Raw genomic sequence first — 26084 nt, 5'->3', positions numbered from 1 at the left:
GTCACTGTCACCCATGGGGAGCTGGGGTCTTGACCTCAGGGTCGCCTGCCCCTCTCCCATCCCCACTTCCGCCCTGTCCTCCTCACTGGGAAGCCAACAGCTGCGTCTCCAGACGTGAAACCGTCAAACACGTTGGACTCCACTCACCCGGGCAGGACGCCGACCAGAAACTTACACAGATGCTCGTCCACCAGGACCGAAGCAGAAAAGGCTTCCAGTCCATCAGGGGACCCCACTTCCCAGAGCCCCAGACCCACTCCCCGCGGCAGCGCCCGCGGGCTTACCGTGTTCGTCCAGCAGGATGTTGTCCGGCTTGATGTCCCTGTAACAGAAAACAGCAGCTGAGACGGGCTCCCGGAGCCGCCGACAGCACCGGACACGGGACCCTTGGGGACACGGGACCCTCGGGGACACGGGACCCTCGGGGACACGCACGGCGGCCCAGCCGCTCCTCTCCCCGCGCCAGGCCCCCCCCCCCCCCCCCCACCCGGAGGAGCAGGAGAGGAGTCCCTGTGATCACAGGCTGCCTGTGCCCCCACTCCCTGCTCTTCCCTGGAACTGCAGGAGATTGTGTGCTTTTTTTTTTTTCTAGAATAGTCTTTTTCTTTTCTTTCTTTCTTTTTTTTTTTTCGTTAATCCTTACCTGAGGATAATTTTCCTATTGATTTATTTTATTTTTTTTTAGAGAGAGTGGAAGGGAGGGAGAGAATGGGGAAGAGAAAGAGGGAGAGGGAGAGGGAGAGGGGAAGGGAGAGGGAGAGGGAGAGGGAGAGGGAGAGGGAGAGGGAGAGGGAGAGGGAGAGGGAGAGGGAGAGGGAAAGGGAAAGGGAGAGGGAGAGGGAGAGGGAGATACAGAGGGAGAGGGAGAGGGAGAGGGAGAGAAGCGGGGAGATGGAGAGGGAGAGGGAGAGGGAGAGGGAGAGGGAGAGGGAGAGGGAGAGGGAGAGAAGCGGGGAGAGGGAGAGGGAGAGGGAGAGGGAGAGGGAGAGGGATAAACAGAGGGAGAGGGAGAGGGAGAGAAGCGGGGAGATGGAGAGGGAGAGGGAGAGGGAGAGGGAGAGAAGCGGGGAGATGGAGATGGAGATGGAGAGGGAGAGGGAGAGGGAGAGGGAGAGGGATAAACAGGGAGAGGGAGAGGGAGAGGGAGAGGGATAAACAGAGGGAGAGGGAGAGGGAGAGGGAGAGGGAGAGGGAGAGGGAGAGAAGCGGGGAGAGGGAGAGGGAGAGACAGGGAGAGACAGAGGGAGAGGGAGAGAATCGGGGAGAGGGAGAGGGAGAGAAGCGGGGAGAGGGAGAGGGAGAGGGACAGACATCTATTGGTTGTTTCCACACATCCTGACTGGGGCCAGGGATCAAACCTGCAACCCAGGTACTCGCCCTTGACCAGGAATCGAACCTGCAACCCTTCGGTCCTCGGGCAGATGCTCTAACCACTGAGCAGCTGGCCAGGACTGGAACACTCTGAACAATGTCTGGCCTCTCACCTCCCCCCGTGACTGCTCACTGAGCACCTGGTCCTGCCAGCGGTGTAGACGCTTCCCCTTCGGATGTGATTGGCCCACCCGGCTGGCCGGGACAGACCTCCCACGTCACTGTCTCCACTCCACAGACCGGGAACCGGGGCTCCGGGGGGTCAGCAACCTGTCCCGTCGGAGACGGCCACGCTAGCCCTCAGCTGGCTTTTGTACGTCTGTGAGTGAGAAGGACTTTTGCATCCTTAAAGGGTTGTAAAAATAAAACAAAACAACCACACACACACACACACACACACACGCACACACACACACTCAGACACACACACACACTCAGACACACACACACGCACACACATGCACACACACTCACACACACACCCGCACACACACGCACACACCCGCACACACACTCACACTCAGACACACACACCCGCACACACACTCAGACACACATACACATGCGCGCGCACACACACACTCACACTCAGACACACACACACACACACAGCAGAAACGAAAAGGAATGGACAACAGAGACTAATGGGGCCCTAAAAGGCTAACATGTTTCTTATTGGCCCTTCAGGGAGAAAGCCTGCTGGTGCCTTTTTAGGGCGACACAGTGAACCGCATGCAGAACATCTGGGCTGGGAGCTTCCGGAAAGTTCTGCTCTAGTCACCACAGCACAGAGGCCTCCGCCTCAAGGCCTGCTTGGTGAGGGCGGGGCGCTGCCTCCTCACGCTGCACCCCCTGTGCCGAGCCCAGGGCTCACCCGTCGAAGAAAAACCAGGGCTGGACGCAGTTACCACGGGAAAGGCGGCCCTTACTCAGGACCACGGACCCGGGAGAGGGTGGGTGCAGACCAGGCTCCCTCCACGTCCGACATGCACAGTGGGGCCTGCAGCCGCGGAGCAGGGTGCGGACCGGGGTGGGAAATCCTACTGGGAAACATCGGGCGAGGGGGATGCTGGGTAAGCCGCCCCAGGATTCCTGCTGGAGGCACCACCTGGGCCGAGCCGGCGGGAGGAGGCTGGACTCGGGCTCACCTGACCGGGAGCTCTGGCCACGCCGGGGCTTGCAGAGGCGGCGGTGCAGGCCCCGCGGCCGCAGGACCCAGAGGGGCCGGAGCAGAGGCTGGTGCAGGAGAGAATCGTGGGCGACACCCACGGCATGCGGGCGAGAGCGGGCGGAGGACGGTGCGGAAGCCGCGTGGCCTCCCAGGGCTCCGCTGACACCTCCACCCGGTCCCCGTCCCCCACGTGCGCGCACTTGCAAGGTTCAAGGTCAAACCTCCAGTTTCAGGACTGCAAGCCCCACCCACGCACTGACAGTAACTGTCAAAGCTGCTGCGACCAATGACAGCTTCCTTCAGGGGAAAGGCCACAGTTCCCGGTTTATCAGAGTGATTCCGCCTGCAAGCAAGGTGGCTGTTTGTAGTGACACGGGGTGATGTCGGGGTGCCACGCCCAGGAACCGAACTGTGACCTCCTGGTTCTTAGGTCGGCGCTCAACCACGCTGGCCGGCTTAGCCTCCTCCTCCTCTCAGCCTCCTCCTCCTCCCAGCCTCCTCCTCCTCTCAGCCTCCGCCTCCTCTCAGCCTCCTCCTCTGAGCCTCCTCCTCCTCTCAGCCTCCTCCTCCTCTCAGCCTCCTCCTCACTCTCAGCCTCCTCCTCCTCTCAGCCTCCTCCTCACTCTCAGCCTCCTCCTCCTCACTCTCAGCCTCCTCCTCCTCTGAGCCTCCTCCTCACTCTCAGCCTCCTCCTCCTCTCAGCCTCCGCCTCCTCTCAGCCTCCTCCTCCTCCCAGCCTCCTCCTCCTCCCAGCCTCCTCCTCCTCTCAGCCTCCTCCTCCTCTCAGCCTCCTCCTCACTCTCAGCCTCCTCCTCCCCTCCTCCTCCTCCTCTCAGCCTCCTCCTCCTCTCAGCCTCCTCCTCCTCTCAGCCTCCTCCTCACTCTCAGCCTCCTCCTCCCCTCCTCCTCCTCCTCTCAGCCTCCTCCTCACTCTCAGCCTCCTCCTCACTCAGCCTCCTCCTCACTCTCAGCCTCCTCCTCCTCTCAGCCTCCTCCTCCTCCTCTCAGCCTCCTCCTCCTCCTCTCAGCCTCCTCCTCCTCTCAGCCTCCTCCTCACTCTCAGCCTCCTCCTCCTCTCAGCCTCCTCCTCCTCTCAGCCTCCTCCTCCTCTCAGCCTCCTCCTCCTCCTCTCAGCCTCCTCCTCATTCTCAGCCTCCTCCTCCTCTCAGCCTCCTCCTCTCTCAGCCTCCTCCTCATTCTCAGCCTCCTCCTCACTCTCAGCCTCCTCCTCACTCTCAGCCTCCTCCTCCTCTCAGCCTCTTGCTCACCTGGGACCGGCAGTCCTGATGTGACTGCTGCCTGGGGCCGGCAATGAGCTGCTACTTCCAGGAGGCTTAGCAGGGCTCCGGGCGCATAAGGGTCGAAGTGAAGGATGGCGGGTCACTCCCACTGCCCTTCCCCAGGAGCTGGGGACTCCGCGGGCTCTGGAGCTTTCAGCGAAATGATTTAGATCTTCCGTGGGGGACTCGCCGGCAGGCTCCTGCCAAGCCATCCCAGGGGCGGAGCGCCCGGCCTCCTCCGTCCAGGGATTCAGTAAGACCCGCTGGACTGCAAAGCCTATCACCAGAGCCCTGGGGCCGCCTGCTCTCGCCGCTTCCTCCGGTTTTCTTTTTCACATCGATCGCATCTTGGCTCTCCTGCGTCATCCGCCGCCAACGGCTCGGTGCGCAGAGGGCGCTGGAGCAGTGAGTGGGGTAAGGCCATCGTGTCAGAGCCGGGCAAACGACACTTTGATGGAAAGGACGCATCGAGGCTGTAAAACCAGCTCTTGCTCCTGATGACTCCCGGCCCCAAATAAAACTCAGCAGAATGTCAGCTCGGCTATTTAGAAACCAGCACAGCAATGGCTTGGCTCCGACGGCGCGAGCCCAGAGGAGGCCGCGTGCGCGTCCCTTGGCCGGACGCCTGAGGGATCGTGCTGAGGACCTCACAGCAAAGAGGACAGACAGACACCCGGGTGGGGGAGGAGGCGCCTCCGTGAAATGGAAATCGGTGGCTGTTTTACCACCAGAGAAAGAATCGAGCTGCTGACGTGCATGGAGGTGGCGGGGACGTGGGGAAGACAGGCGGGAGAGGCCCAGGTCCAGCCCCGGATCTGCCTCTCGCTGGCTCTGGCTCCCCCGCACCCCAGCCTCAGTTTCCCAGCCATAAGTCAGATAACATCACATACTCCACGTGTTAGGGTGAGGAGGTGTTGGTTTGTCTCAGTCATGTTTATTTCGCTCGTTGTGAAAGCACCTGAAGTTCCAGGCGTCCTCAAACTACGGCCCGCGGGCCACATGCGGCCCGCCGAGGACATTTATCCGGCCCGCCGGGTGCCGCTGCCTGTCTTGCTTAGCAGCCGACGCGTCCCGGGCCCGCAGTGCGCATAGGGATTTGTTCATAGTTTTTTTTTTTAAACTATAGTCCGGCCCTCCAACGGTCTGAGGGACAGTGAACTGGCCCCCTGTTTAAAAAGTTTGAGGACCCCTGACCTAAATCTACATCCTCACCATGAGGCCTGGCGCTGGGGCTGCCGGCCTCTGCTGACTCCCTCCACCTGCCCGTCAGCACTGTTCCACGGTCTAGTGCAGCTGTGGGCAAACTACGGCCCGCGGGCCAGATCCGGCCTGTTCGGCTGTTCTATCCGGCCCGCGGAGCCGAAAGAGTGGAGGGTTCTCTTGCTCTCCCCCTCCGCTCCTTTACTTTGAATTTGTTATTAGTTCACACAAACACTCCATCCATGCTTTTGTTCTGGCCCTCCGGTCCAGTTTGCCCACCTCTGGTCTAGTGGCTTCAGAAACAAGGGTCCCCGTGACCCACACAGCACGCAGGCCCACCCCAGGCCAGCCACAGCCTCAGACTCTGGGCGAGGCCCGGGAACCTGCATTCCCAACCAGCCCGCTGGGATTCCGACGTCCCCGGGGCCTGGGAGCTCTGCTCTGCTCACAGGAAGACAGAGGCCCGCGGCTCCCAGCATTCCCGAGGGTTTTTTTGGGAACTCAGCCTCAGGCATGCGGGCGGAGCTTCATTCAAACGGGGGGGCCCAGGGATGGGCTCGGATTCCCCTGGGAACCAGTGAGGATGCTCTTGTCTGGCTGCCAAGTCCCCAGAGCGGGCCATTTGACCGGTGTGACGGGGGCGGGGCGCACCCCCTCCCGATGGTAGTGTGACGCGTGCGGGAGTGAGACCCATGTTCTAACCAGGCAGAAATCTGAAGTAGCCAGACGCCCAGCACCTTCCAGCTGCAAAGGACACATGCAAACAGCCCCCACCCCCACCCCTACCCCCAGGGATGAGGGCAGAGCCGGGGCGGGGGGTCGGGCAGGGCACAGGCGGGAGTTTCTGAGGAGGTTCTGTGGCTCATTGCAGTGGATCCATATTTTAAGCGTTGCTATTTTTAGGGCCCGATCTCAATGTTTCTCCATGGGGCACATTGCCAAGATGTATAAGCGTCGCAGAGTCCCAGGCTGTCCACGCTGGAAGGGACCTCAAGTCTGTCTGAAACGGACCAGCCCGGGTCTCATGCCCTCTGAGCTTCCATTTCCTCATCTGTAAAGGTGGGAAGGGGTGGGGGGTGAAGAGTGGAGGGTAGAGGGTAGGGAGGGGTGGGGGATGGAGGGTGGAATCAGTGGTGTCCCCAGCCCCAACTCCCTTCTCCTGCCCGCAGCCTCATCCTCAGCAGCGAAGCCAAGATCAATGCCGTTCGCGGAAGGTCCCTGAGGGAAGACCTGCAGGTGTCGGCGTGGCCAGCTGCCGCCTGACCATCCCACGGAGGAACCCGTCTCCTGGCTCTTGCTGTCTGATGCTCACCATGCCCACACCCCGCCCCCCCACCCCCCAGACCAATGAATCCAATGAATCAGCCTTCTACTATCTCATTCTTCAGTATCTTATCAGTGACCAGCAGCCACTTGAGAACTTTCCAAATGACAGCCAGAGATGAGTGACATAGATAAAAGGTCTTCCGAGGAGCAGAAACAAACGCAGGGGAGAGGACACTCGAAAGAATGATAACGGACATCCTCAGAGCGAGGAGGAGCTGCTGTGCCCATGAGACACGGGAGGGGTGAGAGAGGGACAGAGAGGGAGCGCTCTCGGGAACGCTCTCGGGAGCCACGTGTCTGAGGACCGGGAAAACAATCCACAGGAGGGCTGGCGAGATGACGTCAAGGACACTTCCCAGATGTGGAAGGAAAAGGCCCAGAGGCGGAAACTAAGGGAAACGAAAAAACACGGGACATGCTAGCAAACCCAACATCCGGATCGTGGGAGTTCCAGAGAGGGAGGGCGGGGAGAGCGAAGGGCTGGGTGCTCACGGAGGAGGGAGGCACCTGCCGTGGGCCCGGCTGTGTGGAGGCTCAGTGGGGGCCACAGGGGATGACCTTGTGAACTGCACAGAACTTTGGAGGCGGGCAGCCAATGTGATCAGAGTGGCGTGGGCCAGGAGGCGGGACAAGCAGGCTGGAGGTGGCGGAGGGCTGCAGAGCGGTGGGACAGGCGCCCCGATTTCACGAAGTGAGATGGCGAGGACCACGGATGTTGGGTGGTGACTTTGGAAAGCACACGGGACCTCATTCTGCCACACTGGATCCTGGGATGAGAACACGGTTCTCTGGAAACTCCCCTTCACTCCCTCCAACTAGGTCAAAGCCGGGTCTCAGCTGGATTCTGGTGTCTCTTTAACGTGGACCCTGCTCATCTCCCTCCTCACAGAGCGGAGAGCAGGAGTCCTCCCTCCCTCCCTCCCGCAGGCCACACGCAAGCTAGCACTTCGTAATGGTATTTTGGTCTCACTGTGTTGACTTTCATGGTCACCTACGTTTATGACAAACAAAGCTATTTCCTCTTTAAAGGCACACTGTAAACGTTGTTCTGAAACCAATGTATCTTCGCAAAATGCACGGAGTCTACTCTAGAATGCTATAGTGACTAGAAGCCCCATGCATGAAATTCGTGCAAGAGTAGGCCTTCCTTCCCCCGGCTGCTGGCACTGGCTTCCCTCTGGCACCCAGGACCCGGGCATCCCTCCAGCTGCCAGGAGGTGCCTGGGACCCGGGCTTCCCTCACTGCCCCGGCTTCGTCCGGAAGGTTGTCCGGTCTAATTAGCATATTACTCTTTTATTGTTATAGACTAGAGGCCTGGTGCATGAAGTTCGTGCATGGGGGGAGGGTGTCCCTCAGCCCGGCCTGCACCCTCTCCAATCCGGGACCCCTTGGGGGATGTTCGACTGCCGGTTTAGCAGCAGTCAGACATCCCTCTCGCAATCCGGGACCACTGGCTCCTAACTGCTTGCCTGCCTGCTGGCCTGATCGCCGCCTAACCATTCCCCTGCCAGCCTGATGGCCCCCAACTGCCCTCCCCTCCCAGCCTGATGGTCCCCAACTGCCTTCCTCTGCCGGCCTAATGGCCCCCAACTGCCCTCCCCTGCTGGCCTGATCACCCCCAACTGCCCTCCCCTGCCAGCCTGATCGCCCCTAACTGCCTCTGCCTCGGCCCCCACCATCATGGCTTTGTCCGGAAGGAAGTCAGACGTCCGGATGACCCAGTCTAATTAGCATTTTACCCTTTTATTAGTATAGAACATATGGGGAGTATGCAGATGTGGTGAAAATGATAAAGGTATGCATTTCCTAGGGCTGCTGTGATAAACTGTCACAGACTGGATGTTTTAAAACAACAGAAATATATTCTCTCCCAGTTCTGGAGGCCAGAAGGCCGAAGTCCGGGTGTGGGCAGGCCCAGCTTCTCCCTGGGACTCCGGGAAGGGCCTTTCCCGCCTCCTCCAGCTCCTGGCACCCCCAGCATTCTCTGACTTGTGGCCACGTCACTCCAGTCCTTGCCTCTGTCTGTCTTCACGTGTGTCTGTGTGTCCTTTCCTGTCTCTTACAAGGACACAGTCATGGACTTAGGGCTTGTGACGGTCCATGTTGTGTCCCCGGGACTGGGCCACAGGCTGCCCAGACGTGTAAGACTTACTGGTACTGCTTCTCTGCAGACCCGGCTTACTCGGGGGATGGATAGCTGCAGGATATGCCCCCATCTTCCAGGACCTGGGACCTGGGTTCTGGCTTGGACTTTGGGGTGGTGGTGAGTAGGGAAACGTGGATCTCTGCCCTCCCCCATCTTCCAGAAGCTCCCGCCCTGTGAGCGGCTGTGTGTGCGGCCGGGGTCTCCCCAGCCTGGTCCGTGGCCGCCCCTCTTTCTGCCGCTGTCCATGTGCGGGGGTTCAGGTCCAGGCTTGGCCCTGGGCCTCTGACTTCCTTCGTCAACACTTTCTCCACCACTCTGGGAATCTTCTTTTTCCAGATTATCTTGAACTTCAACCTCCACAGTTCAACTCTGAGTAACCTGGGTGTAACGCCGAGGTATCTGAGTGGACCGCAAACAGCAAACAGCGCCAATCTTCCCCAGCTGGCTCAGACAACTTGGAGGATGAAACGAAAGTACAGCTTTCTTGCTGGGAGAGGGTAGGTCGGAGGGCGAGGCTCTGCAGGCGGGCCGGCGGGCCTGGGACCTGGGCCTGGGAACCAGAAGACAGCCACCCGCTACGGGCAACTCGAAGCCAGGAGGGTCCGTCCACAGGGAGAGGAGCTGCTGTGTCAGATGCACAGCGCAGAGCGCAGAGTAGGTGCTGAGGGCAGAGCTGAGCAGGGCCTGGCTGGTAAGTCTTTCCAAATCGCTAATCAGCGGAGTCGATCCACGTCGGAGGGAGGCAGGGCCCAGCAAGGCGCCTTCTGAGGCGGAAGCATCAGGAGCGGGAAAGACCACGTGGCTGTCGCCTGCTGTGCAGCTGCGGTCTCCACAAACCTGGGCTCCACCCGTCGAAACTCCAGCTCAGCCCCCAGACCAGCCCCCCTCGTGGGGATTGTGAATAGATGGGAGTGATGGGTAATTCTCAGGTGCCCAGATATTTGGTCAAACATTATTCCAGGATGTCGGTGAGGGTGTTTTTGACTGAGACTAACATTTAAATCAGTACTGAGTAAAGCAGTTGTCCTCCCTAATGTGGGTGGGCCTCCTGCATCAGTGAAAGGTCTGAATTGAACAAAAGGGTTGACCTTCCCCCTTGTGAGAGAACTGTTTGCAAGCCGACTGCCTTTGAACTTGAACTGAAATACCACCCCTCTGGGTCTTGAGCTCGCTGGGTCCTGGCTGGGCCCTGGCTGGGTTCTGGCTGGGTTCTGGCTGGGCGCTAGCTGGGTTCTGGCTGGGTCCTGGCTGGGCTCTGGCTGGGTGCTGACTGGGTCCTGGTTGGGTTCTGGCTGGGTTCTGGCGGAGTTCTGGCTGGGTCCTGGCTGAGTTCTGGCTGGGTCCTGGCTGGTTTCTGGCTGGGTTCTGGCTGGGTCCTGGTTGGGTTCTGGCTGGGTCCTGGCTGGGTCCTGGCTGGGCTCTGGCTGGGTCCTGGCTGGGTTCTGGCTGGGTCCTGGCTGGATCCTGGCTGGGCGCTGGCTGGGTCCTGGCTGGGTTCTGGCTGGGTCCTGGCTGGGTCCTGGCTGGGCGCTGGCTGGGTCCTGGCTGGGTTCTGGCTGGGTCCTGGTTGGGTTCTGGCTGGGTCCTGGCTGGGTCCTGGTTGGGTTCTGGCTGGGTTCTGGCTGGGTCCTGGCTGGGTTCTGGCTGGGTTCTGGCTGAGTTTTGGCTGGGTCCTGGCTGGGTTCTGGCTGGGTCCTGGCTGGGTCCTGGCTGGGCTCTGGCTGGGTCCTGGCTGGGTGCTGGCTGGGTTCTGGCTGGGTCCTGGCTGGGTCCTGGCTGGGCTCTGGCTGGGTCCTGGCTGGGTCCTGGCTGGGCTCTGGCTGGGTCCTGGCTGGGTTCTGGCTGGGCCCTGGCTCGGCTCTGAACAGGAGCCCCACGGCAACTCTCCTGGATGCCCAGTGTGAGGACTCACCTGCAGATCCTGGAACCTGTGCCCCTGTACTCTGTATAGGACGCATGTGTATATCCTACTGGTTCTGGCCAGGCGGACGGGCAAGTGATACCCCTGAGTACTCAGAAACGGAGGTTCCGTCTTGGTTCCGTTTCCCGGGTGACACCTACTCCTGCTTCAAGCCGCAGCTCCAAAGCTGTCCCCTCCAAGAGCACCTCCGGACTCCACGGGCCAACCCCACTCAGTCCCCATCCCACCTCCTCGTCGGGGCGACCAAATGCTCAGCACCCGGTGAGCACTCAGCTCTGCGGACCTCGGATGGAAGGAATGAGGGTTCGCGGCCCCGACCTCAGGTCTCAGGTCCTGAAGGGGCTCCGCTGTGCTAAAGCCAGCCTTCACGTTATGGGGCTCCCGGCTGAAGCTCAGCGCCACAGCGGAAGCGCCTACGGAGTCCACGTGGATGCAGGCAGAGCGGGGAAGCGGGTCTGCGGACCCCCCTCTCCTGCTGAGGCGCTGGGAGATGCGGTTATTATTGTAAGGACAGGAGCGAAGCCGAACCTTATTAAAGAGTCTCTTGACCCAGAAACACGAGAGCAACTCTCATCTTCTCCTTTTTAAACATCCTGGATTTGTTGGCCTCGCAGAGGAAGGAACATTAGGTGAACGACAATTTCCTCGGTAGGACGCCAGTACAGACGGGGTGACAATATCTCAGATGCAGAACGAGGCGCGGGGCCCGACACCCCGAGTCCAGGCCGGCCCCGCGTAGATGGACCACCTGGATGGAGGTGGCAGGACCCGGGGGCAGGGCCCGGCAGCTCCAGAGCCGCTGCTCCGGCCTTACTCATTCATCAGACTCACCAGAACCCGCGCCCCCGCCCCTCCCGCCCCGCTTCCACATTTCCTGTTCCCCTACTGGTCCCCTGTTCCCAACCCCTTGCCCTTTCTTCCCCAAATGCAAGCCCGTCTGGAGCTCATCTCTCTCATGGGCTCAGTCCACTGTCCGCGCGCTTTACCATGCTCTCGTGCCGAACCATCTGCCGCATCTGTGTGCCCGTCTGCAGCGCGCGTGGGGTCAGCAGACCCGGCGGTCGTGAGGCGCGAACGATGTGGCGCACATAGGCACCTGCTGGAACCCGTACCTCGGCCCGTGTGCCACGGCAGCCAGCGCCAGGGCTGTTCACTCTGATTTGCCCTCCACACCGAGTCGCCTGGGAACTTGGCATCAACTTCAACACAGACAGGGTCAGCGCTTGGACCCACGTCCAGCTTTGTGAGATGCCAGCCCCTTCTACTCAATGCAACGCGTTTCAACGAGGCCACCAAGAAATCGGTACACCTGCTGCCATCGGGGCCGCCACCGGGGCCCGGTGAGTAGACCATTCATGCCTCCTGCACCTCCGAGGCACTAAGCATCTCAGACGTCACCTCATCTCGCCTCCACCCAGCCTGGGAGGGACGCATACTCGTCTCGTCGTGAAGATCAAGAGAACAAGGACGGAAGGGACCTACACGCTTGTTCCTCTGATGCAGACAGCGCGAGGCACAGCCCGGGTTCCAAACTCGGTTTTACTTCATGAAGATTGCAGTCTGTTTTATCTGCCTTGCCAGGCTCTCCGAGAAGGGAGGTGACGGGGAAGCACAACAAATGGACCGGGTGACAGTGACAGGACACCCCACCTGGGCCCGCGTTCCGTAGCTCTCATCCTCACAGCAGCCTGAGGTTATCCTCCCGTCCCCACCGAGAGGAGGGAACTGGACCAGGCCCAGCGGCCGGAGGCAACGTCCCACGGACAGCACAGCGGGGATTCGATATGGGGACCAGGGCTCCTTGCTCGCTGCCGTTCATGCCCTTTCCCTTGTGGCACCAGGTTCTTTAGATGTGTCTTACAGAAGTAAGAACCCGGTAGCAAGGGACGCCCCTGGAAGGCCGTCCGGTCTAATGAGCATATTGTGTGATGCACAACTCAGAGTTGCCCATCAACTCTCCAAGCACATCTGCAAACCTCGGGGGCATGACCCCGCTGGGTCACAAGTTCTCAGCCAAGTCCTGTAACCTGCCCTTTACATCCAGGCCCTCAGGGGCCTGATCTGTAGCAACACACGTGTGTGGAGCTCACGCACATGTGCACGCACACACACACACACACACACACACTCTTGATAAATTCTTCTTCCCCAGAGGTTCACTAATCAGTCTCTTTTGCAGAATGAGTCACATCAACATCAAAGACCAGCTCCCAGGTTTGCTCTTGCCCCCCCCCCCCGCACCCCCCCCCCTCCCCGGAAGGTGTGTGGGAGCGCGTGAAGGAAACCTGCCGCCGAACGGAAGTCCTCTGCGTTTCACGCAGTTGGCGGGCGGAATGCTTTCACAGACGAGCCTCCTCTCCAGCCAGCACCCAGGGCCCTGCGGTACCCAGAATGCTGCTGGACACGCAGCTCCTCGCGCATGCAGATGGTCGGGTGAGTGGTGAAACATGCGAGGGGTTTGGAATACGAATGAAAATAGATTCTATTTAGGGTTTCATTGAGAGAATTCTTAGAGGCCCTTATTGTTCATTCGTTCACTCCTTCTAGATATATTCTAGGCCAGCCGTGGGCAAACTACGGCCCGCGGGCCGGATCCGGCCCGTTCGGCTGTTCTATCCGGCCCGCGGAGCCGAAAGAGCAGAGGGTTCTCTTGCTCTCCCCTCCGCTCCTTTACTTTGAATTTATATTAGTTCACACAAACACTCCATCCATGCTTTTGTTCCGGCCCTCCGGTCCAGTTTAAGAACCCATTGTGGCCCTCGAGTCAAAAAGTTTGCCCATCCCTGGTTTAGGCCCTACTGTGTGCCCGTGGCCCTGTTGGACTCTGGGGCAGCCAGACGCTACAAGGGCGCAAAGGAATAGACCCACCGTCTGGTGGGGGAGGCGGCTGTGAAAGTGGGTCCTGTCTGTGACGGACTCTGCGGAAGTTCAGTGGAAGCACGGGGGAGGGGCGGCTGCCTGCTGAGCAATGCGGAGAGACGCGGGAGGAGGCCGGTCCTCCGGGAAGAGCCGCCAGGAGGGGAGCATGCGGGGGCCTGGCGTCCCTGTGGGCGTGGCTCCGAGGAGCATCTTTTCGGCTTTGCATGGCCTCCTGCCCTCTTCTGCTGGTCCTTCTGGGGAACCCCTCCCCCTCATGTGGTCCCACAGGGGCAGTCCATGGGGCTCAGAGAGCTGGGTACAGGGTTCAAGTTGACACATTAGAACGTTCCACCCTTCTGGCTATAGGGTCATTCAGGGATGGCCATGTGACTGAAGAAGAACCAATCAGAGGCTTTTCTGGGGTTGATCAACGAATTTGGTGAAAGAGAAACGGAGTTGTGCTGCCACAGTCCAGCTAGATACACGACCGTGTGGGGCCGGGTACGTGGCCGTGTGGGGCCGGGTACGTGGCCGTGTGGGGCCGGGTACACGGCCGTGTGGGGCTGGGTACGTGGCTGCGTGGGGCTGGGTACACGGCCGTGTGGGGCTGGGGGCAGCCACGTGCTGTTCAGGGGGCGAAGTGAGAATTAAGGGTCAGCTCCTGACTGCGGGCTGAGGCGTGCAGCCTGTGTCCTGCGGGCGGCACCAGAGTCGGTACACGGTTTCCAGAAGCAAAGCGGCCGGTTCATACACCTCTGGGGCAGGGGGGGGGGGGAGGGTGCAGGGTGAGTCAGGCTCTCCATCGCGCGTTCATTCTTGCAGATACTGTGAGAGCTGCCCCTCGCTGGGCGTGGAGAGAGGGTGCGGTAGTTCTGTTGCATACGGGCGGCGCCTTTCTGCTTAGTAACTAAGATGAGGGAATTAGCAACGAGCATGGAATGTTCCTATGTTAACTAACGGAGTAGACGCTTCCAAGGAACATCTCTCACACGCTGACAGGGCCCGCTCACCATCCGCAAGCGCATCAATTCGTAAAGGAAACCGAGGAACCGTCGCGGGGGCGCCTGGCCGGATGCCTCTGTCCACACGGAGCTCTTGGGCTTTCCACGGCCTGGACTCGAGCTCACGGTCTTGGTGGAAGCCCTGACCTCTGACACCCGTGCTTCCTGGAAGAGGTGACGCTGGGCACAGTGACTGAGCCAAGGCCCCAGGGCCGGCACCCAGGAAGAGCCCGTCTCTAATATGCAACGTCCGCCCAGAACCCAGGGCGACACAACAGCGCGCCCTGAACTCGGAGCCAGCGCCCCCACGCCCGCGCCGGACCTGCTTCCAAGCCAACTCAGCGTGGCCTCGCCCAGTCACCGCCCCTCCCTGAACCCCCACGTTCTCCATCGGGAAAATGAGCAGAATCACAAGATAGAGCCCAAGCCAAGTAACGGTTGCGTGAATTATCTATACTAATAAAAGCGTAATATGCTAATTAGACCGGACGTCCTTCCAGACGACCTTCCGGACAAAGCTGGGGCGGTGAGGGTAGAGCCTCTTACACAAATTTTGTGCATCGGGCCTCTAGTATGAAATAACACAAAACGCTCTAAAGCTAAAATTCAAACTACCAAAGTATTTATGTAAAAGGTGTATTGATATGAAAGGTGGATACTCTTATTAGAGGCCATCCATGTTCATCCAAACTTTTTATTTATTTATTTATTTTTTTAAATATATTTTATTGATTTTTTACAGAGAGGAAGGGAGAGGGATAGAGAGTTAGAAACATTGATGAGAGAGAAACATCAATCAGCTGCCTCCTGCACACTCCCCACTGGGGACGTGCCCGCAACCAAGGTACATGCCCTTGACCGGAATCGAACCTGGGACCCCCCAGTCCACAGGCCGACGCTCTATCCAACGAGCCAAACCGGTCAGGGCCAAACTTTTTTTTCCCCTTTTTTAGAGAGGGAGGGAGGGAGAGACACACACACACACATATCGAATGGTTGCCTCCTGCATGCACCCCAACTGGGCATCAAACCCACAACCTGGGTATGTGCCCTGACTGGGAATTGAACCCATGACCCTTCTGTACATGGGATGATGCTCAACCACTGAGCCACACCAGCCAGGGCCCAATAAAACATCTCTGACAGCCAGGCGCTGTCTTAGGCCCTGGGGCCGTGCTGCTGAGGGGGACCCCGTGCCCAGCTGAGCCGGAGAGACAGTGCTGGGGCAAAGAGGCAGGATCCGAAGGCCGCAGGGATGGCGCAGGGGTGGTGGAGGCTGGACGAGGCGCTTGGGCAGCAGAGAGGGTGAAAGACAGGTGCACTGTGCTTGCCTCTGAAGTCACAGTGGCCGTTATGGAGGGGGCAACCTTGGATTGGAAGGGACACTGTCACCACAATGTTCTAGGAAAACTGTCCAGGCAGAGCTTGGATTAATGAAGCTCAAAGTATTAACCAGCAAGTCCAGGAGGCCACACGGGCCGTGTGCCGTGAGTGGCCCAGCCCTGGTCCTGCCCTTTCTCTACCACATTGCAGGGTGTCACTGTCTTCCAGTTCCCAGCGGGCTTGCCCAGTTCGGGGGACCGGAGCCTGGGAGTTGGAGTTCCTTTGGGCAGCGCCCCGGCTGGCTGCGTCCCCTCCGTGCGTTCCCAGCTCGTGTCACAGTCCCTGCCTCGGGCACTGCCCGGCTCCCTCTCACGGAGGGTCCCAGGTCCTCCGAGGGTCCTGCTCAGTGCAGGGCCCGCTCCAGGCTCCATGACGCCCTCGCCGCTCCCCGGCCCCGTCCCTCCAGCTCCGGGGTCTGTAGCAGCAGGAAGCGTTGGCCTGGTCGCCTCGTCACCAGCTGACGCCCGTTTGCTCCTCCCGCAGAGGGAATACACCCCGCCACCCACTCCCTGCCCCGGGTGCCTGAGCAGAGGGAATACACCCCGCCACCCACTCCCTGCTCCGGGTGCCTGAGCAGAGGGAATACACCCCGCCACCCACTCCCTGCTCCGGGTGCCTGAGCAGAGGGAATACACCCCGCCACCCACTCCCTGCTCCGGGTGCCCGACGCGCTCAGCGTGCTGCTGCTCTCCGCCTGCGCTCTGACCTCACAGGCCAAGGCCGAGGAACTGTCCCAGGGCGAGGCGGTGCTGGGTGGGGGCACAGGGTGAACGAGGAAGACTTTAGCTTCCCTGGACTCCGGAACGAGAGAGACCACGAGCTGGGGTGGCTCCCCGGACGACCGCCCTGCCAATCACCAACAGGCCACGTGTACGTCAGGGCTTCCGCTTGTGTCCTCTGAGCCTTGGCATCTGCAGTTCCACCCTGCAATTCCAGTTCACAGCACCAGGAAGAGTGTCCGCGACACGGAATTTTTATTGCTTTTTTTTTTTAAAACACAACTAACAGTGTGTGTCTATCTGGATGGGGGTGAACCCCGTGTATTGAAGAAAGCTTGTTTACTACTGCACAGTCCAATCTGATTCCCATGAGGCCATTGTGCTGAAATAGCCAGACACTGTGCGGCCCCACTGCCGGGAGCTCCCCAGAATCAAGTTCACAGGCAGAAAATAGAACAGCGGCTGCGAGAACACTTCCAACGCGCGAGGACCTCCCCCGTGGTGGAAGGAAGCATTTGAGCTGGTGTGAACCCCAGAGGTAAATGTGAATGGCTGGCTCCTCCGACCTGAGCCCGGATTCCCGTTCTTCCCTTTACGTGAGCATCGGCGACTCTCACATCGGTCGCCACCTCCCGACGGGCCTCCCTGACCTGCATCGCCTGCCTGCCCGCCTGCCCGCCTGCCCGCGTGCTGCGGCCTGGGCCTCCCGGGGTGCACCGCTGGCCTCTCCCCGGTCCCAGAAGAAGGTCTGCGTGCTTCCGTCGGGCACTTGAAGCTCTTCATTATAAAACTCCAGCCTAGGTGGTTTCTCAAAAAATTAAAAATAGAACTGCCATAGGACCCAGCAACTCCACGTCTGGGTCAACACTGGAAGGACGGTTCGTGCGGCATTGTTCACAACAGCTGGAGGGGGAAGCCGACCGGAGGTCCGTGAACAGATGAAGGGTGGACACAGCGTGGGCCGTCCACACAAGGGATCTCACTCAGCCTGAACGAGGAAGGAGATGCTGACACGCTACAACAGGAGGGACCGCGAGGACATGGTGCTCAGGGACAACAAGACGAACACCGAACACTGTGCGGCCCCACTTCTGCGCGGTCCCCGGAATCAAGTTCACGGACACGGAAAGCGGGACGGCAGCTGTCAGGGCTGGGGGCGGGGAGCGGAGCTATTCAGCGGGGACGTACTGAGCGTCCGTCGGGGGAGATGACCGAGTTCTGAGATGGGCTGTACCACAACGTGAAGTTACTTCCCGTGACTGGGCTGTACACTGACAAACGGTTAAGACGGTAAGTTTTATGTTATGTGTGTTTTGCCACAATTAAAAACAAAATAACTCTACCCGAGCTTTCCAGCTTCGTGCTCCACTCGGCGGACGCCAACGATGCCTCCCAGACAGACCCCGAGCCCCCTGCACGTCGGATAACCCCACGCGGACGGGCCAGACTCAGAGGAGAGGGCAAAGCGTGGGATCTGTGAGGACCGGGAAGGGCGCGGAGAGGCGGGAGGGTCGCGGGCATGTACAGGGAGGACGAGACCCCGGGTGGGGTTTCAGTCACATGTACCTCGAGTGCCCCAGACACGTTATGCTAATTCGGCAACGTTGTAAACATCATATATTCAGGTTTTACCATTAAAATAATTCTTTAAAAGTAAAGCTTTCAAACAAGTCACCGCATTTTAGCCTCTTTTCCCAGCCCCGCCCGCCCCCCTCCCCCTTAGATGCCGGTGCGGCCCCTCCGCAGCCAGCCTTTCGGGAACCCCCCAGGGTCCGTCAGCTCCTGGTTCTTCCTGGGACAGCCTCCTGGGGCCCCCAGTCACCCGCCGCTCTCCATCCCCCCTGCACACCCCAATGTTCTGCTATCGTCTCCTCTTGCTTTTCCCCGTCCTTGTGAATTATCGTCCTCCAAACACTGCCCTTTTACTGGAGTTTAGAGCCGTGGTCGGCAAACTGCGGCTTGCGAGCCACAGGCAGCTCTTTGGCCCCTTGAGTGTGGCTCTTCCACAAAATACCACAGCCTGGGCGAGTCTATTTTGAAGAAGTGGCGTTAGAAGAAGTTTAAGTTTAAAAAATGTGGCTCTCCAAAGCAATTTCAATCGTTGTGCTGTTGATATTTGGCTCTGTGGACTAATGAGTTTGCCAAACGTAGAAAGGTGTGCTTCACCACCATCATGTTCAGACGCTCAAGTCCCTGTCTTCCTCACGTCTGTGCAGGTGAGAGGACCAGCCAGGCACCGAGCAAGGCCGGGGGCCAACGTGGGGCCCCTCGCCCCAGCCCCTCCCCCGTGGTCAGGCAGGAGACCCCACTAGTGAGACAGCCGCTTCCCGCTTCCCGGAGCCTGTCGCTGACCGCCTGTCCCGCTGTCAGATCGCTTTGCCCAGTGGTTGGCCCGGGCGGGTCCCAGGGAGAAGCCGCCCTGGGGAGGCAGCGGGAACGCGGAGCTGACAGCCGGCCCAGGGCCAGCCCTGCAGCTCCCCCAGGAAGGAACCCTCCCAGATGCACAGCGTGGACTCCCGGGGGAGGGGGACAGAGCAGAACTGTCCCCCCACCTCTCCGCACGTGGTCCCTGTAACGAGATGGGAGGGACAGAACACGCCAGCCTCCCAAAGGCACCAGCTCGGCAGCGGGGACCACGCAGGTTCCCCCCAACGCCCCCCCAGTGACAGGCAGCGGGCCTGCGCCTCGAGGCAGGTCATGGTGAGGAGGACCAAAGTGCACTGTATTTTATGGTCTCCGTGCACTGCGAGGACTGAGAACATCCGTGGGAACCCCCCTCCCCGCAGCCGGCTCCCGCACACCCGGTGAGGGAAGACACCCTACAGCCGGCTCCCGCACACCCGGTGAGGGAAGACACCCCGCAGCCGGCTCCCGCACACCCGGTGAGGGAAGACACCCTACAGCCGGCTCCCGCACACCCGGTGAGAGAAAACACCCCGCAGCCGGCTCCCGCACACCTGGTGTGGGAAAACACCCCCACAGCCGGCTCCCGCACACCCGGTGAGGGAAGACACCCCCGCAGCCGGCTCCCGCACACCCGGTGTGGGAAGACACCCCCGCAGCCGGCTCCCGCACACCCGGTGTGGGAAGACACCCTGCAGCCGGCTCCCGCACACCCGGTGAGGGAAGACACCCCCGCAGCCGGCTCCCGCACACCCGGTGAGGGAAAACACCCCCGCAGCCGGCTCCCGCACACCCGGTGAGGGAAGACACCCCCGCAGCCGGCTCCCGCACACCCGGTGAGGGAAGACACCCCCGCAGCCGGCTCCCGCACACCCGGTGAGGGAAGACACCCCCGCAGCCGGCTCCCGCACACCCGGTGAGGGAAGACACCCCCGCAGCCGGCTCCCGCACACCGGGTGAGGGAAAACACCCTGCAGCCGGCTCCCGCACACCCGGTGTGGGAAGACACCCTGCAGCCGGCTCCCGCACACCGGGTGAGGGAAAACACCCTGCAGCCGGCTCCCGCACACCGGGTGAGGGAAGACACCCCCGCAGCCGGCTCCCGCACACCCGGTGAGGGAAGACACCCCCGCAGCCGGCTCCCGCACACCCGGTGAGGGAAGACACCCTGCAGCCGGCTCCCGCACACCCAGTGAGGGAAGACACCCTGCAACCGGCTCCCGCACACCCGGTGAGGGAAGACACCCTGCAACCGGCTCCCGCACACCCGGTGTGGGAAGACACCCTGCAGCCGGCTCCCGCACACCCGGTGTGGGAAGACACCCTGCAGCCGGCTCCCGCACACCCGGTGTGGGAAGACACCCTGCAGCCGGCTCCCGCACACCCGGTGAGGGAAGACACCCTGCAGCCAGCTCCCGCACACCGGTGAGGGAAGACACCCTGCAGTGGCCTCCCGCACACCCGGTAAGGGAAGACACCCCCGCAGCCGGCTCCTGTACACCCGGTGTGGGAAGACACCCTACAGCCGGCTCCCACACACCCGGTGTGGGAAAACACCCCCGCAGCTGGCTCCTGTACACCCGGTGAGGGAAGACACCCGTGCAGCCGGCTCCCACACACCCGGTGTGGGAAAACACCCCCGCAGCTGGCTCCTGTACACCCGGTGAGGGAAGACACCCTGTAGCCGGCTCCCGCACACCCAGTGTGGGAACACACCCCCGCAGCCGGCTCCCGCACACCCGGTGAGGGAAGACACCCTGTAGCCGGCTCCCGCACACCCAGTGTGGGAAGACACCCCCGCAGCCGGCTCCCGCACACCCGGTGAGGGAAAACACCCCCGCAGCCGGCTCCCGCACACCGGGTGTGGGAAGACACCCCCGCAGCTGGCTCCCGCACACGCACACCGGGTGTGGAAACGCCCTGCAGTGGCCTCCCGCAGGCCCCCGCCCCGCCGCGGCGCTCACCTGTGGATGATGCGGTGCTGCTGCAGGTAGTCCAGCGCCAGCGCCAGCTCGCAGAGGTACAGCCTCACGGCGCCCTCGGGGAAGTGCACGTGCTGCTGCAGGTGGAAGCGCAGGTCCCCGCCCAGCAGCAGGTCCACCACCATGAACATGTCCTCCTCGTCCTGGAACGAGTACCTGGAGCACAGAGGGCGGAGCCGTGAGGGCGGGGAGGACGCCGGTGCCCCTTCACAGCCCACACACCGCGGCCGGGAGAGCGCCACGGCTCTGGTCCCGGCTCTGGCCGACAAGTGGCCCTTCACCGTGTGCCTCCAACGTCTTGCTCCGTTTTTAGCAGATGTGTGAGCGCAACGTTGTCAGCACCGGCGGGCACCGTCTCCCGAGATGCACCCCTCCTCAACAATCCCTCCGCTCCCCACACACAGGCTCCCCACACACACACGCTCCCTCCACACACACGCTCCCCACACACACGCTCCCCCCCCCCACACGCTCCCCACACACACGCTCCCCCCCACACATGCTCCCCACACACACACGCTCCCCACACACACACACGCTCCCCATACACACGCTCCCCCCCCACACGCTCCCCACACACACGCTCCCCCCCACACACGCTCCCCACACACACACGCTCCCCACACACACACACGCTCCCCACACACACACGCTCCCCACACACACGCTCCCTCCCACACACGCTCCCCCCCACACACGCTCCCTCCCACACACGCTCCCCCCCCACACACGCTCCCCACACACATGCGCTCTACCCATACACACACGGTCCCCCCACACACACACACGCGCTCCCCCCCCCACACACGCGATCCCCACAGCCAGCTTGTTTCCGACCCCTGGATCCAGTGATGCTCTTCCAAGTCCAAGGCCAGGGACCAGGCCTCGGGGAAGCTGCAGCTCCTGCTTCCTGGCTCTCGGAATCGGCCAGAGCCCCGGCCCCAGGGAGGAGCCACGAGAAGGAGACGAAGGTGCGCTGGTCAGCAGCCTCAGAGGAGCAGCCGGGGGCGGGGGGGGGGAAAGGCCGCAGATGAGCCCCTGGGCACCTGGGTGTCCCAGGGCAGCCCCCGCTGATGCCACATGGAGAACTGCCCAGCGCAGCCCAGTCCACTCACAGAACATGGGATTGCAGGACGGCTGTAAGCCACTCGTTCCGTTTTAGGTTTCCCCCCAAAGCAACAGGAAACGGACACAGACACCAGACCTGGGCCTAAGTTTCCATGACAACAGTCCGCCATTGTGATCAGGTCTGGCGGTGCCCTCACAGGCCGCGGTTCTGTCTGGGATGGGGCACCACTTCATGACACTGTGACTCCACGTCACGGCTGTCCAAGGCTGTCCTCAGGCTCTCCCGTCCTTAAAACGGCGATGACAGCCCTGTCTGTGCTTTTTAAAAACCCTCACTCGAGGGTAAGTTTTCCATTGATTTTTAGAGAGAGTGGGAGCGAGGGAGTGGGGAGAGAGAAACACACACAGAGAAACATCGACGTGAGAGACACATCCATGGTTGCCTCCCGCACACGCCCCAACCGGGGCCGAGCCTGCACCTGAGGTTGGTGCCCTTGATCGGAATCGAACCCACAACCCTTTGGTCCACGGTCTGATGCGCTAACCACTGGGACAACCAGCCAGGTCGCAATGACTGTGCTTTCTGACTTAAGCTACTGTGCCCTGGAACTGACGGAGTTTGGGCCGACACCCCTTTCCGCTTGCCAGCGGCGAGAAGGGTTGAGGCGCTCCGAAGAAATGACAGCAAGCAGCTCTCACATGCCTCCCGCAGGTGCTCGATTTGTATTCTAAGAGCTGGCGGACGCCCGCAACACTGCATTCGCATTGTCGCCGCACCCCCAGCTCCCAGCTCCACTGTCAAAGGGCCCTCATCCGGCATTCCATCCGAGCTCTGCGCAGCGCCGGGAGCTGTCAGGGGAGCAGGCTGGGATGCATGCTGAAGAGGAGAGCCAGGTGCAAAGAGCGATGAGGAGCGCCACAGCCCGGCTCGGCTGCTTCCCGCTGCACACCCATCTTTCGCCCGGGCCACGGGCTGCCTGCATCCCCACAGAGACACGGTGCTATTATCGGGGGACAGAGAACACCCTCTCGTTTCTCTCTGAAGCTTGTGCTGGCCCCCGGCTTTGTGCCGCGGCTCCATTCGCAGTTATAATCAAGTTCCCGTGCTGCACGCGGTGCTGGAAGGCAGGGTCACCCGTGAGAAAGCTCCGCCCTGCTGGGAGCGCTGGCTGTGGCCGGCTGGGTGAGGAGGCTCGCCGTGAGGAGCGCAGACCTCAGGAGCGGGCAAGGCGTCGACTGGGCCTGGATGTTGACACAGACCAGCATGAAGGACCCAATGTCTGTTTTTAAAAAACATTAACTGTCCAGCCGGGGTGGCTCAGTGGTTGAGCGCTGACCTATGAACCAGGAGGTCATGGTTTGATTCCTGGTCAGAGCATACGACCGAGTTGCAGGCTCGATCCCGGATCGTGCATGCAGGAGGCAACCAATCAATGGTTCTCTCTCATCACTGATGTTTCTCTCTCTCTTCTTCTCCCTTCCTCTCTGAAATCAATCCTGTATCATAAAAGCCTAATATGCAAATTTTCCCCCTCTATCAGGAGTTCGACCACTCACTATGATGTGCGCTGACCAGTAGGGGGCGGCGCGGAACATGGTGGGCATCGGCGACGAGGCATTGGCAGCGGGTGGCAGTGGAGGTGCTGCCGGCTCCAATGGGCTTCTGGGTGAGCAGGGCCGCAGCTGCTGGGACCACAGTGGCCGGTCAGGCTCACCGTGGGTTCACGCAGGAGCCGGTCTGCCGAGATTGGCTGGGGGAGAGCGCGCCGCCCCCTCCCGGCTTCTGTGCGGCGCTGCTGGGTGGAGCAGAGGCCCACGCTGTGCCCCGGCCTGCGGCATCCAGCTGTGCTTACCGCTTCTCCGTGTGGGGACCCAGGTGCCATGACTCAGGTAGAGGGGGGAGTGTGGGGGCCCAGGGGCCCAGGTGCTGCCCAGGTTCCAGAGGTCAGCTGGTACCTGCCCTTCCACATCAGACGCTCGCGCTTCAATTGCTGGGCAGGCCTAGGGACCGCACCCGTGCATGAATTTCGTGCACCGGGCCTCTAGTAAAAAACATATTTAAAAACATAAAAATAAAACATAAAAAACATTAATGTATGAACTTGTTCCAAGAAAAATTAAACGTGACTTGCAAAATGCATATCCTATATAATAAAAGCATAGTATGCAAATTGTCCCCTCGACTGGGAGGTCGTCCGGGAGTTCGACCAGGGGGCGGGGCCGGCCAGGGGAAGGGAGGGAGTACCCAGCTGGCAGCCGCTAGGGACCCTACCAGAGCAGGAATTTCGTGCACCGGGCCTCTGGTAATGTAGTAAAATGGAAAACACGTGAGCCACAGAGGAGGTCAAAAATAAAAAAGGAACTCAAGAAAACGGAAGCAGGAGAAAACAGCCCAATTCATGCCAAAGGTCTCGCGAGCTTCCCGGCACAGGCCATGCAGTGACTCCGGCATCCCCGGCAAGCGCAGCAAAGGGAGAGACAGGACCAGCCTCCGATTCAGGGTCCGAGGCCAAGGTGTCAGCGGGGTGGCTCCTCCTGAGGCGTCTCCTCGACTTGTAGACGCCGTTGCCCGCCTGTGACCACACACGCCATCCCTCTGTGTGTGTCTGTGTCCTAACGTCCTCTTCCCAGGACGCCAATCAGATGGGCTTGGGGCCCCAGGGTGACCCTAATTCAACCTTAACTGTTTCTTTTAAAAATATATTTTTATTTAAAAATTTTTTTATTAATCCTCACCTGAGGATATTTTTTTCCCATTAATTTTTTGAGAGAGTGGAAGGACAGGGGGAAGAGAAAGAGAGAAACATTGATGCGAGAGAGACACATGCACCTCAACCAGGGCTGGGGATTGAACCTGCAACCCAGGTACTGCCCTGGACCAGGAATCAAACCTGTGACCCTCAGGTCCTCGGGCTGATGCCCTCACTATTGAGCCACACCAGCCAGGAGAACTGCTGGTTTCTTTAGAGAACTGCTCTCCAAACATAGTTGCGATCTGCGGTCCCGGGGGTTAGGACATGAGCATATGAATTCTGAGGGGACACAACTGAGTCCATAAAAATGAGGAGGCTGGTATCCGTTCCCAGATCCGTCTGCCGCTGGGCCTGCTCTCTGTGCCCTCCTGGTCTCGTTCGCGGCCCGTTTAGCCACAGGGCTGCAGGGGCTGCTCTGAATCTGCAGGAGCTATTATTTACTGGAAGCTAATCTTCGACACGTGTGTGTGCCGCCAACGCCTCCCCCCGCCCAGTGCTGACGCTCCGCTGGGTGTCCTGCAGGGAGCCAGGTCTGTGCAGCAGCTGGGACTGGTAATGTGTGCGTTACTTCCTGCCAGTTTGATCTGTCCGCCAATGAGAGCAGCTGAAAGTCTCTCGGCAAATAATCGACTCATTCGTTTTCCTTGTAACTCCAGCACTTTTTGCTTTGTATGTTGTCCAGTTTTATGTCCAGAGCATACGAGATCAGAAATGTGAACTTTTCTTCTATTTTGTAGTCATTCTCATTACCCTGAAAAAAATGCTTTTTGCTGCGAGATCAATATTTTCCTATATTCTTTTTTGGGGGGTGTATCTGGTTATATCCCATTATGTTCAGTTTTTCATTCTCCTCGTGTTTTTCACTATAACTCTGGTAAATAGGCTATACACCGCTGTTTTTTTTAAATCCTTGCCCGAGAATATGTTTTTATTGATTTTTAGAGGGAGAGGGGAGGGGAGGGAGGGAGAGAGAAGAGAAGAGAAAAATCAATAATAAAAGGCTAATATGCAAATTGACCGAACGGCAGAATGACCTGTCGCTATGGTGCATACCGACGCCAGGGGGTAGACGCTCAATGCAGGAGCTGCCCCCTGGTGGTCAGTGCGCTCCCACAGGGGGAGCGCCGCTCAGCCAGAAGCCAGGCTTATGGCTGGCGAGTGCAGTGGCGGTGGTGGGAGCCTATCCCGCCTCCGCTGCAGGCGGGTGGTAAGGAGCAAGGGGTCCCGGACTGTGAGAGCCCTGGACTGCAAGAGGGATGTCTGACTGCTGGGATCGGGCCTAAGCCAGCAGGTGGACATCCCCTGAGGGGTCCCGGACTGCCTCCAGTATATATACCAGAGGCCTGGTGCACAAGATTCGTGCACTGGGGGAAGGGTCGCTCAGCCAGGCCTGTGCCCTCATGCAGTCTGGGACCCCTTGGGGGATATCTGCCTGCCAGCTTGTCGGGCCTAAGCTGGCAGGTGGACATCTCTCTCGCAGTCTGGGGGGACCGCTTGCTC

At 60.3% G+C, this 26084-nt stretch overlaps 1 protein-coding gene across 1 annotated transcript in view; it reads right to left on the bottom strand.

The window, feature by feature from the left end:
* The window catches only part of STK32B (serine/threonine kinase 32B), a 156035-nt gene that overhangs the window by 19579 nt on the left and 110372 nt on the right, over positions 1-26084 (bottom strand). The window contains exons 4-5 of the mRNA XM_080679305.1: positions 20746-20919; positions 285-322 (exon numbers count right to left, since the gene is read on the bottom strand). Coding sequence (XP_080535431.1) covers positions 285-322; positions 20746-20919 — 212 coding nt within the window. The remainder of the gene's footprint in view (positions 1-284; positions 323-20745; positions 20920-26084) is intronic.

The sequence above is a fragment of the Plecotus auritus genome (genome assembly GCF_963455305.1).
Source record: "Plecotus auritus genome assembly, chromosome: 1".
NCBI lineage: Eukaryota > Metazoa > Chordata > Mammalia > Chiroptera > Vespertilionidae > Plecotus > Plecotus auritus.
The sequence above is the reverse complement of the archived record's forward strand: the minus strand, read 5'-3'. Positions and strand labels throughout refer to the sequence as shown.